Below are 13,067 nucleotides of genomic sequence, written 5' to 3'. Positions count from 1 at the left end.
TATGTTGGAAAAAACTCTTCAGTCACTAAAAATAGCTTTTGAATCAAAATATCTTCCTCTCTTGGACTCACACTCAAAATTATTTTTGAAACTTAGAGGACACTAATTGCATGATTTTAAGGAGACTAGATATTAAAGAACAGTCACTTTTCCAGGAAAATACAATTATTATTGTCCATATTTTCTACTTTATCATAAACTTTTATATAAATATGCAGTTTAGAAACCAGTGTTCATTTCATTGCAATTTGAACAACAGAATTTTAACGTAGTATAAAACCTGAATTGAAATTACTGACGTAAAATGAGTTGGCATAAACTCATCCCTGGGGTAATGCAATACTTGCTGAAGAAGATTTGTATTTGAATTTTTCTGAAATGACAAAATATAGTTAAGATACAGTTATTTCTTTACTTGCATGAAAATTGTCAGCAGAATTAACTTAATCAGTAATATTTCTGGAGGTCTCATTAGCAAAGATTTGTGTGCATACTTAGTTTTATTCATTCTTCGGTAGCCATCTGAAAATCACTGCCAGTATCCTACAAGCATAGTATTACTTTGAGCATAATTATTAGTATTTTTAATTCTGCAAACTGATGTTGCACAGTACCCCATAGGTGTGCTTCTACAATCTTCGTTTTTCGTGAAGTGTTTACCAGTGCCAGTTTGACCTGGCACAGCAGAACATCTTTTTAAATGTACTCCGTAATTCTGGGCTTCGGAATGCAAAAATCATAGGATCGATGATCGCATTGCACATTATGAGTGTCCCATTCACATGGAAAATGGACATGTAGCAGGCACAGTAAGGGTTATGTGGGCAAAACCTTGCTAAGAGGATGTGAAGAACAAAGGGGGCCCAACAGCAAAGGAAAACTCCAAGGAAAATAGTCAGTGTAATGGCTCCTTTCATGTTAGTTCTCTGATGGACTGTGCTGGTTGGCAGCGAGGCGATCTTTTTAGCATGAGATCGAGCCAGGAGAAACATATGGACATAGAGGCACAGTATAAAAAACATCATTAAAGGGAACAGGATGGTGAAGGGAATGACTGTTGCTGCTTCATAGGAGAAGAGGGCAATGGCAATGCTACTGCCCGCACAGAATATCCAAATGATTGCCAAGATAACCAAGGCCCTTCTTAGTGTCATGATATTATGGTATCGCAAAGCATAGAAGATAGTGATGTATCTGTCTGCTGCAATAGCTAACAAGCTGAAAATTGATCCCAGTAAAGACAGAATGAACATGGAATCCATGGCATCGTCCAGCTTTTTCTCAAAGTCCCCACGACGTGTCAGGTACCCCATTTTGCACAAGATGATAAAGATGTTCTCCAGAGTTTTGTACAGGCTACCTAACATGTCTGAAATGGCTAAACTGCAAATGAAGAAGTACATGGGCAAGTGCAAATTCTTATTTCTAATGACAGCAATAAGAACAAGCAGATTTTCCAGTATTCCAGCAGCAGCAACAGTGAAAAAAACTTCCTCTGGCACCACGACCTGGGTGCAGTCAGTGACATTTAAGGAGGAATCACTTATATTTTCGAGGGAAGGAATGCTTGTCTGCCCTGGGTGTTTGATTAGGTTGGAAGGTCTCTCAGTGCTCATTTCTTCTGATCGTGGAAAGAGTCTGGATTGCAGTTTCTCAGGCTTGCCTTTATTCTGAAGCTGACCTGTCAGTCAAACCATTCTTCTTTTGATGAAGGTTTTCTCCTTCATCTGGAACAACTTTAAGACTTAACTGAAATGTTTTGATTTTCTCCTACAATAAAACATGTAGAGACATAAATATCAAGAAGAAACTTACTACAAAGATATGGCAAAAATAGGCATTTGAAATATCACCTATTGCAATGGAATGAACATATATCATCATGAGAGAGAGCTAAACTTTATTTGGATAAAATAAGAGCTCCTCCAGGCTTTGCTGGACCTTAGAGGAAAACAAAGTGCAAATTCTCTTCTAACTTCAAAGCAGTTTTAAAAAATACATGTAGTTTTCTTTACCAAGGAGCATTCCACATTTACTGAAACTGATCTGACAGACTTCAAGAGTTTGGCAATCTTCACTGCCCCAGCTGTTTGCTTTGACAAAGTCTGGCATTTCTCACAAGATTTGCAGTATTATTAGACACAAATGAGACCAGTGCCAAGATAAACTGTTGTCCAGAACAGTAACGTGTTTACCACCACACTGTTGATGGTGAAATAAAATGCCCTTAATTTAGATGTGAACATTTGCAAATATCAATATTATTCTGAGGCATCTTAGATACTAGTGAGAGGCTTCCTTTTCATGTAAATTGAAACCGTCTTTTGATTTGATGAACATATTTCAAGTGCAGATTAAGAGCCAAAGAATAATATTTTCTTGGCTGTATTTTACAACTATCTAAAAGACCAAATGTTTATTTCAGCATCAAGACAATGTTTTTCTTTCTCCATAATGATCCTGATCTAAACTATATTAAATCATGTAGGAATCTTTCCAAAGGATTAGGCTTTTTAGGCTTTTCAGGCTTTTCTTTAATGTATAAATGGGTGTGATATTAATTTAGCTTGGATGTTACACATAAACAATAAGGCCCACTTTTTCTTGTATTTTTTATAGCCCCATTTGTGAAACAGATGCAGTTGCTATTTGGAAAGTCCCCCCTTTTAAAGAACTGATATATTCTCCCTCTGTTTTTAAATTCAAAACAGCTTTTAATTGTTTGGCACTTTCAAGCCAGTAAGTCTTGAATTTCCTTTGGACATTTGTTCATAGCCAGGTTGCCGAATGCCATCACTGTTTAAAAGGGAGAAGTCAAATTTTTAATTACTTTGTATACAAACAATGCCCTCTGCAAGTGTCAGTGGGTATCTGTAATCAGCACAGGTGAACTACTGCTTGAATATGATTAGCCTTAATGCAGATGAATGTGTTTGGCCACTTTTCAATGGAAAACAAGTTTCTGACCTTGGTTTTCTAATGTTATCTGCTGAGACTGCCAGTAAGGTGCTACTTGTGGTGAAGAATGCTGAGACTTGGACCACCAGCCATCATGTACTTAATTGAAACAAGCTCACTTAAGAGAAAGCATTCAAGAGTACTCATACTTATCTGAAAACAAACTTAATGAGCACCAAGAGGCAGGAGGGGAGCAGCGCAGGCCCTTTGGGGACTAATGAGCTGTTTTGGGGACTAATGAGGCAGCCCTGGGCAGGTTAAGTAGCAGATGGTTTCAGAGGGGCTGCCCCAGAGGAGGAACCCCAGTGGGGCTCAGGGAAGGTGGGGGGCAGCTGCCAGGGTGTTTGTTAATGCCTGGCCTCGCTCGTTAGCCAGGGCAGCTCCACCGAGGGCTGGGGGAACATTTTGGGGTGAAAGAGGCCACTTTTGGGGTGAAAGAGGCCACTTTTGGCGTGCTGCTCCATCCCTCCCCATCCTCCCCCTTCTTCCCCCAGCTCATCTGCCCCTTCATTTGCAGTGCGGACCCCAGCTGGGAGCTCCTTGGCCGTGTAGTGGAATAAATGAACTGTATTGCACTGCAGCATGCATGGACATTCCCAAAGGCAATTAGGTCAATGTCTGTCAGTATGTGAAGGAAGGAGTAGCTAACAAGAATAAGAGACTCAGCAATGTCTTTGTAATGATATGTTGTTCCTAGTCCCACCTAACTGTCACAGTTAAATTTTATGATTTCTAATCTAGCAATCTGTTTAACAACTTACTTTTCACTCTTAATAGAAGGTCAACACAGACACTTCAGGCAAAGCCTCCTTTCAATAGGATTTAAACAAGAAAATGAGTTGGCAAAAATGCATTTGTTAAGTCACTATTCTCTCAGGACTGTTTCAATAATGCTTCTTTGCTGATATAGTCATATTGCTGAACTAATCTGCCTAACAAACATGAAGGTTCCTTCACTAAAAACATATACTATTATGAATGGCATGTTATATTACATCTGCTGCTTATAATCTTACAGTAACTTCATATTAAGTATAGCATTTGGTTAGAGCAGAGAACTTATAAGGGCTTTAGAACAGTTGCAGTAAACAGAATGATTACATTATACCAGTTAATATTGTTTTCAAACAATTAATAGAAAGCCAGAAAGAGACATTCTTATTTCAGAGATTCTCATTTCAGCACGTATACATGGCTATTGTGCACTGTTTTATTAGGGTTCCATCAAGGATGTTGCCAATTTTCTCCTTTTCTGATGCTTCAGTGCGGTGCACAGGCATATTCTTTCTCATACCTCCCAGACAGAAATATCTGTGTATACAGTGTTGTACACAGGTGGTAAATCCAACGCTTGATCTATGCAGTACACATTATATCACACAACTGCACTAAATCCCACATTTACAGGTTTCTGCTATGCATCTGCCAGGTAGTGTGCATGAAGTAGTTCCACACTTCTAAGGCGTGTAGGACAGATAGACTACGCATGGGTTGTAAAGCTGTAGTGAACATGACAAGTAACCTCAGTGTGTCCTAAAAGCTAACGGAAAAAGAAGATACCTTGGAGCTTGGATGTGTATTTCCACCGGCTACAGAAATTAGAGCCAAGGTCATGTCACACAAAGCTATAAATAATCATCAGGTGAAAAAAATGTTCACCCTCCTGTGTTGTTTGCACTACCAGAGACAGATTGGCTGCAACAGATTTCCCCTCCACTGTCAATACCTTGCCAGTTTGCTTCATCAGTGTATTGTCCAGATAAAGGGTTCATGCCACTCACCAACACCACCCTCTGAAAGACCTCAGATTTATCTTTCGCAGGTATCTGCAAAGTCAGCCTTTCACAGCTACTTTTTATGTGTCGGAATTGTTAAAAATAGAACACAACAATTTAAGAATAAAACAGGGCCTTATACTACAATCATTTTTTTCCCAGCAATGGCTGAACTATTTGGATTTTAACTTTCTTGAGGTCATTCACAGTCTAAGAATGTTTGCCTGACCGCAGTAAGAAATGTAAAACTGTCAAAAAGCAGTAAATGACAAAAAAGACCCCTTAAGTTTGACGCGCATTTGCAAATGTAGCTGTATCACAAAAACCGCAAAAAACTCAACCCATACTTTTTCATGTTTACATTAGGTCCTGCAGGGAGAAATCAACAGCTCAGTAACATTGGATATTCAGAAACATTATTTATCTGGAAAGAGACAGCCTCTTGAGCTGGTATAATGGGCAATGAGCTGATGGCAACAGTGAAGTTACTAAAAATGCATATGTTTGTAATATTATCAGCAATTTGTATTTGATTTGTAGTCATCTAGAGCAAGATGAAGCAGACAACTGGGAGACTGGGAGCCAGGACCAGGAACTATACTGATGATATTGTACAAACTTAGGAAAAAAATAGAATTCAGATTACCTGTCCACTGTATTCATGTGCCATGATTATGGTTTGGCTATTTACAAGACTGACACTTTGAAAGCATGTTTGCACAAGTATACGTTACGCATCTAAAAGCCAGCTGCAGTACTTCAGCTTGTGACAAAGCTGAGAATGCCTCGGTGGATGCTGGGAGCTCCCAGCTCTGTGCAGGATTAGCCTTGGACAAAAAGCATAATTCTCTCCTGTCTGCCCAAGGCCTATTGATTACAAAAATTCAATTTTCTCTACAGTAGAAATGCAATAACTTAGCACCTGAAAGGTCAGGGAGTAATAGATCTGCACTTGATTTTTATTTTTTTATTTTTTTTATTGAATGAAAACTTATTCCTTAAATAAATAAACAAGACACTTCCTTCAATCCCAAAATGTTAAATAAACTAGCTTGGTCAGCTGTAATAGCAACAAAAGTAATTTCAGCTGTGAACTATAATGATAAGATATAGTAAAGGAATTATATACATTAAACACTGTATAATGTCCCTGGGTTTTTTTTTTTGCATCTATTAATTTTTTACTAGAAAACCGTACCTCCCTTTATTGGAGAGACCCCAAGCTGTATTTGCTCTCTAAACAGCTGGCAGTAAATAAAAACTGAAAGGGTATTGAGTAGTGTCTTCTGCTTCTGGACTGTACAGCTGAGATAACTGGCCAATTATGTAGATGCAATGATTTGTTTCTAGAACCATGAAATGTATTAATTCTTTGTCCTTCTACGTATATATAAATTTTAAAAAAGTAGTTTATTAGGAATGAAAGAGAACAGATGTTTTGTGTTTCAGACACAGTATATACAGTATACTTCACAATCCAGTCAGTATATATAGAGGTACTTATTTGTTGCTTAAAATACCGTGAACTTTTCTCGGTCCAAAAAAATCTCCAATGCTAACAAATGCCTTCTGATGTCATTATCTCTAGTATTTCACCCCCAAAGCTATCCAGTGGATAAACTCTCATTGTTTTAAATAAGAGTACCTTGGGCATCAGGGCACCTGGTGATCTGTTCAGCTTGGTTCTCCTTCTAAGACTTGGTGATAGTGGAATGTTAGTCCCTTGTGGAAAGGGTTGGACAAGCTGTGTGTGACTGGTTACACTGCCTGGTGCTGCTTAGATCGACCTTGTTTTTCTGAAAATGACAGCAAATGTCCCATGGATGGGACCTATATACTTTTTCAGTCACTTCCATTCAAGCTGTTAGAATTTTGTATCAAAATACATTAGACAGAAAACTATGGACAATTACCTTTTCTCGTTTCCAGCTTTTCCAGATGTACCAGGCATTTAAGAAGGAAATAAGCCACTTAAAAACATTAATGTGGAGGCTTAGTTTTTAAAGCTGTAAAACAAGCAAAAGGACTTTTTCTTCTGGTTCCCTCCCCCCCCCCCCTTTTTTTTTTTTTTCTCCAGTAGGTAAGCAATGGCTTTCATGGAGACAAAGGGGCCTGGACCTGTTATAGGAGGGTAAGCCATGAAGACAGGATATTCCCTACACTTTCAAATGGGCATTTCTCTTTGTCTACCAACTGGGGTTTGCCCTGAACCAGCAAGTATGTGAAAAAGGACACACAGAGCCCGGTTCTGCCTTGCCCTGCACATGGTAAAGTTCTTTACAGATGTTAAAGGTAACTGAGTCAGAGGAATTACTCTATAATATTTACAGACTCCTAAGGGTTCTGTTAGCTTGCAAGTTGCCTGCTCCACCTCTCCTAGCTTTTCTGGCCATAGCTAAAGTGAAGATCACTGGCTGCCCCAGAGTACTGAAGATATCTCACTGACTTCTAGGTTAACTGGGGTTAAGGTACCTCAACACGGCCTGTATAAAAAAACCCAAATAGAAATCTGCTTGATGAACAGTAGCAGATCATACGTGAAACATCCTCAGCTGCAATTGTTGAACTCTTGAAGGAAGTAGTTTCCTCAGATGGCCAGGATTTTAAATCCTTTACCATTTATTAAACAGACCCAAATAGTGCAGGAAGCATTGAGAAGTTGCTACTTAACTTTAGTGGCAGCAGAGTTGTTCAAGAATGTATAAATATTGCTCCTTTTTGAACCAAGTTGTGAAGTGAAATGTGGAGCATTCTTTTTTTTCTGTGTGGAGGAGAGCTGACCGGCAACTTTGTGAGAGTTTATGGTTTCACAGCAAGCCCTGGGCCAGCTTAGCAGCACCCTGTGCTGAAAGGCAAATTTTCTGCTCTCCCTTCCCATCTGCTCCTGCCCTCTCACTCCTGTCATCCCCCTTGAGCCTAGCCAAAGCTTTTCTTTCCTAAAAAACGATAGCAATTATTAGTGTGTCTACATCACGTTTTCTCCTTACACCGTGGTGTACATTGATAATGGGGTGTGCTGGTGGTGCCGACTGGTGCAGGGGCTGCAGCGCACTGTACTGACGTGTGAGGCAGCTGCAAGCTGCCATGCACAGCAGTTTACTCAGGGTAAACTAACTCTAACTTTGTGATCTCTTTGTCAACAACTACATTTCTACCAGTGCCAACATCATGCTGTTCCCATCCAGCTCAGACATCCCTACCAGCGTAATAATTTCTACAGACGAGTAGTTCCTTGGTTGTGAAACGCGGGTGCCAGTGTTCCTCCTCTGCTAGGGCTGATTAACCAGGTCCTTTTAGGAAACTATTCAAGGCCCTAAGGGCCCTTCCTTCGGGAATCCTGCTGAAAGTATTGGTATTTCCCAGCAGTAACTGAGAGGGTAAAAAAGCGTGCGTATGATAACTTTCTTTCCTGCAAAACTAAAAAATGTCTATATTTTAAAATAGGCATTTTATGTTACGAATTTTGTTCAGCAAACACTGAACAAAACAGCAGTTGTGATGGCAGAAGAGTGACAGCATTAATTTCCATCCTGTTCTGAATGTGAACAGTTTCAGTTGTTTGCTTTTAGGTCTCACAGAAAGATCTCTTTCCAGGGAAGATCTTTCAGAAACACGAGTTTCCCCTGCTTACTGCTGTAGGCACATACTAGAAAAAAGTACCACATGTTCAGGGAACAGTGAGAAAGCTGGATTCTGTGCTTATGATTCATTGCTCTGTTGCTCAAACTTCTATCTTCTTATCAAAGGAAACGTGTCATATGAAAAACTGATTTAATATAGAATATATTAATTGTGGTATTGAAATAAGCACAGTCCTTTTCTTTCTTTTCTTTTTTTTTTTTTTTTCATTCTTTAAAATTACATTCTAGGTAAAACAATATCAAATCATACCATGTGAAAACTATGATGAAAAATTAAGATGCTTAGGTACCTGGGGTTTCACTTGACCATGAGTGGAAATTTTATGAACACCACCAATTAGTGCCCATAATCTATCAGATCATCTATTCTTTTGCTTTGATCTCCCTCTAGTGTTCAACAAAATAGGGTTAGCCAGGTATTAATGACTGATAACAGCTATTCTGGCTCCTCACATGTGCCCAAGACACTGTACAATGTTATGTAGCCTAATTCCAATTTCATGAACTGGCATCAGGCCTAGAGAAATCTTTGTTGTATAAGAGTGTTCACCGCTGCTTGTGTTGGAGATTTACTGCATCAGAATAATGAATATACGTCCCACGATTTCAGTGTCTAGTACTTTCTTAGAACTAACTTCACACTGATAGACAGTACTTTTTGAAAAAAAGAGACAAAAAGGTGGAAGAGTATACATATGCAAGCTAAATACAGAAAAAAATATTGTTGTATCTAAACCCACACATGTACCAACGGGGCTAATTACTAGCAAAATGTTACTCACATGATTATAGCTGTGGTTTCCCCATAAGCAGCATTTCTAGAGTGAAATTAGGCTGCAGATCACACTTGCTGAAATTTTAAATGTCAGATATGTATATATACATCGTAGATAATTCTACATACTAAGTTTTTTCCTTACTTTGGAAACTGTGTAAAAAGATTTTTCTGACTGGATCAGAAGCTGGACAGACTGGAGGTCTTGCAAAGAATACATATGAAGAAAATCTGAAAGATGGGTTTATTTCTTATGGATACTTCTTTTTCTTTTCCCCTTAAGATCAACTTTGAAATAACACAATGATGTGCTTGTTTTATGAATAAGGAAAAATGTCACTTTCAGGAAAGATTTCCTCCTTTGTATTTAAGGTTAGGTACATTCAATATGCCATGATTTTGTTGTCAACAACAAAAAATGCAAAGAAGCATTTAAAGCTATGCAGAAACTTATTGACCAAGACTGCTTATCTCCATACAATGCTAGTGTAGCTTCATTCAAAATGTGCACAGCCCTGGGTATTTCAGCAAAGACACTGAAAGCAAGAAAACTAAATATGATTAAGAAAAGATGGACTGAGTTCTCAATATACTTAAAAAAATATTTGCAATAGCAGAGAGAAAAAGGAATTATTTGGGATGTTTATGAATGAAATGACAAGGGCCATTAAAATGACAGTGAGAAAAAGAAAGTATAGCTGAAAAGTCAGGAAACATTTTCTAATTGATTAACTCCTTGCGGCAGTATCATTTTTCACATACAATTGCTGAGACTGAAAGCTATGCTGTTGTCTCAATATCTGGAACTCAAGAAATTGCATAAAGTGTTAGAGGTTATATAAAAACGCTTGTGTTGTCATGAGACACAAGCACAGAATGCCCGCAAAATCCTTAGTGAAAGAACTCTCTTCATATGAAGTGTGTGGACAATTTGTTGGAAATGAACAATCTATAGAGAGAAAAACTAGAACTTGGAGAAAATCAAGGGCTGCAGATGCACTAATGACTGGTGTTTTGCTTCCTTATATAGTACGTGCACTTTGGAGGGGTCTTCCCCCTGGTGCGGATAGCATGCTGTGCCATGGGGAGGGGGAACTTTTCCAAGTCATTTAATACACAGCTGTCAGGGAAGGGAATGAAATTCAGTGAAGGTCTCCCTTGCCTTTGGACAGTATATGTGATCATGAGAATTGTGTTGGTTTTTTTTTTTTTTTTTGAAACACATGGAGTGTCACTCTTCATAAAGCTGCTGTTGCTTTGTAAAGTTGTGATACATTAGGATATATAATTATTAGTATATTGTAATATTGTAATTTGTAACAACATAATCAACCCAAGAAAAAAAAAAAAACAATCACAAAAACCCAGCTGCAGGTAATTGCTTTGGAAGGGATATACTTACACCTTTTGGTCACATCTTGCACTCTAGTAGATCAATCTCAATCCACTGGAGTGACATGGTGACAAGCTACAATGATCAATGCTACTAAATACCTGTTTCTTTATTAAGATTGTAGTAGGCTGATTCATGTTTTTGGTTTTGTTTTTTTTTTTTCTTTAACATTATCTACTGTGCTCCAGACTTCATATTCTACTTTTACTACACTATTCTTTCTTATTTGCTTCCAGAATAAATTTCTACAGCTGTAAATTTCTACAAGGAATTAAATATAATAGTGAATTTGAATACAGGACAAATAGTTCTCTGGGATCATTGTAAAAATCAATCAAGAGGCCTTCAAGTGACATTTCTGAGGCCACTGCTCTGTTCTTATTCTTTCCAGTAAATCATTAAGTTTGGCAGTAATAGTGCCATCACAGAAATGTTGTTATCAACAAGCATCAAGGAAATCTCCTGTACAGAAATGCATTAACCATTTCTTGAAAAGAAGTTCTATGTTTCTGCTCTAAAGAAAGCAGCCCTCCTTGGTTTTTCTTTAGGAGTCACCCATCTTTTTCTCTGGCTGTGATTGCTTCAATAGTTGTAAGCAAAGCAGTAGTTAAAGTAGATGAAACCATTATAATAATATTTTATATTTTTAAATTACAGTAATCAAGGGTGTGGATTTATAGCGCATCCCCTGCTGTTTAAGTGCATTATCTTGTAAACCGAGGTATGTCTTACTGAAAAAAAAAATGCATGAAAGATACAGGATCTTCTTCCCTGAGAGCTACTTAAAAATACTATTGTGCTTTTTATTTTGCCACTGAGCTAGTATATTCACACCTCTTTCTGCCAAAAAGTAAAAATAGTGAAAAGACAATGATTAAAAAATTAATTCAACAGATGGTTACTTTCTTTGGGAAACCTATAGGGTGGGGGCAGGGTGAAGAAAACATGTCTTTGAGATGTGTCTTTTCAGAGCCATCTTCATGCCTATCTGTCTGGGAGGGAGTAATAATGAATAGGAAAACAAACGTGGGGAGAATCAAACCTAAATTCTGCAAGCCCATAAAAATCTGCTTGCATTTAGTGTAGTGGCCGCATTAGGCTTTAGTCTGGTTGCGTGTTGGCATCCAGTACTGGCATGGCTTCTGCTATAGGTAGAAGTAGCCAAAGCTTCATTGAAAAAGGGGTGCTGTCATCCAAACCTACCTCTGGAGAGGTGTGGGAGATTTATGAAGATGCCCCAGATTAGGTCATTCTATCTTGTTATTTCCATCGATTAAAATCTTGAGCCGCATGGCAATGGTACTGTGGTAGAACAGGTATTTCCATTTCTGCACAAGCATCACAGAACTCCATGCATATATGTATATGTGTGTATGTGTGTATGTGTGTGTGTTTGCTGTCATTTGGCTTCTGCTTCTGGTCTAAAAAAAGTAACAAGGAGAGTTGGAGGATAAATGTTAGTTGAGGTATCTACAACAGCATGTGTTGTTGTTGCATTTACTGTGCCCCAGTTTCCCTTGTGGTCATCTCCTTCAAGAATAGAGACCTCTGCTGTCCTCTACCTTCCTTTGCCGTGTGCTGCAGACTGACACACGGTTAAATATCTAACAGTATTGGCAGTTAGGGTGCACTGAACCACCCGGTCTTCTGTCAGTTATACTCCTGAAAATCTGTAATAACATCAGGTAGATAATGGAATTGCTCAATATTTACACTAGAGTAAGTGAGAATGGCATTCAGCCTCCCTGCAGCACAGTAAATGCTACAAAGCTGTACCTGGCAGAAGTAGCCATCCTTGCATAATTCCTAGTCCAGACCCAGAAGAAGACTCATTGGTGGCCAGTCAGAAAGTCTCTGAGAAATTTGTGACCTCTGGCTGATGCAGTGAAAACACTGAGATGAAGCAGGCCAAACAGTACCCAAAAGATAAGAAGCATTTCAGCAGAAGCTTTCCTACTGTACAGCTTTATTTCTTCAGGTGGTAAAGAAGAAAACCTTTCTCAAACATCATAAAAGAGACACAAGACCCCTGCCAAAATTCCGCTTTAGAGAAGAATGATCGTAAGATGAAAGATTTTAGGGAACATTAGAAATATGGCACTTCATTCCACAAATAACATTGCATCTTTCACTATTTTCTCCAAGCAGGCTTTCCAAGTTTTAGAGAGATTTAGTAAACCCCCACTTACCTGCTAGTGAAACAACTTGTGAGTCAGTGTGCTGGCAACTCTGGGAGCAAGAGTACTTATAAAGGAAAAGAAGCCAACATAGTCTTTGCGTAAAGGAAAGATTGGAACATCTAAATCAAAGAGAAAGACAGTTGTCTCATTGGCATAACCTTGAATTAGGGTCACTTTAAAATAAATCATGCACTGTCTCTAAAATATTTATAAGGAAAAAAAAAAAAGAAAAGATGCCCTGTCAAAGGAAAAATATTCTATGTTTCAGCAGGATTACGCTTTCAGCTACTCCTGATCTTTATCACCTCCCCTCCTAATATTTAAAACTGTAAATCAAGGACTCTA

General features: G+C 38.4%; 1 protein-coding gene across 1 annotated transcript; it reads right to left on the bottom strand.

Annotated features, from left to right (window-relative positions):
• Nucleotides 1-656: 656 nt before the first annotated feature.
• On the bottom strand, nucleotides 657-1,616 carry MC2R (melanocortin 2 receptor; the record flags this gene model as incomplete). Its single annotated transcript, XM_082480084.1, has 1 exon — nucleotides 657-1,616. One exon carries the CDS (start codon nucleotides 1,614-1,616, stop codon nucleotides 657-659), a length of 960 nt encoding a protein of 319 aa, XP_082336210.1.
• Nucleotides 1,617-13,067: the final 11,451 nt, after the last annotated feature.

Source organism: Vanellus vanellus, assembly GCF_965231255.1.
Source record: "Vanellus vanellus genome assembly, chromosome: 2".
Classification (NCBI taxonomy): domain Eukaryota; kingdom Metazoa; phylum Chordata; class Aves; order Charadriiformes; family Charadriidae; genus Vanellus; species Vanellus vanellus.
This window is presented reverse-complemented; position numbering and strand designations above follow the sequence as displayed.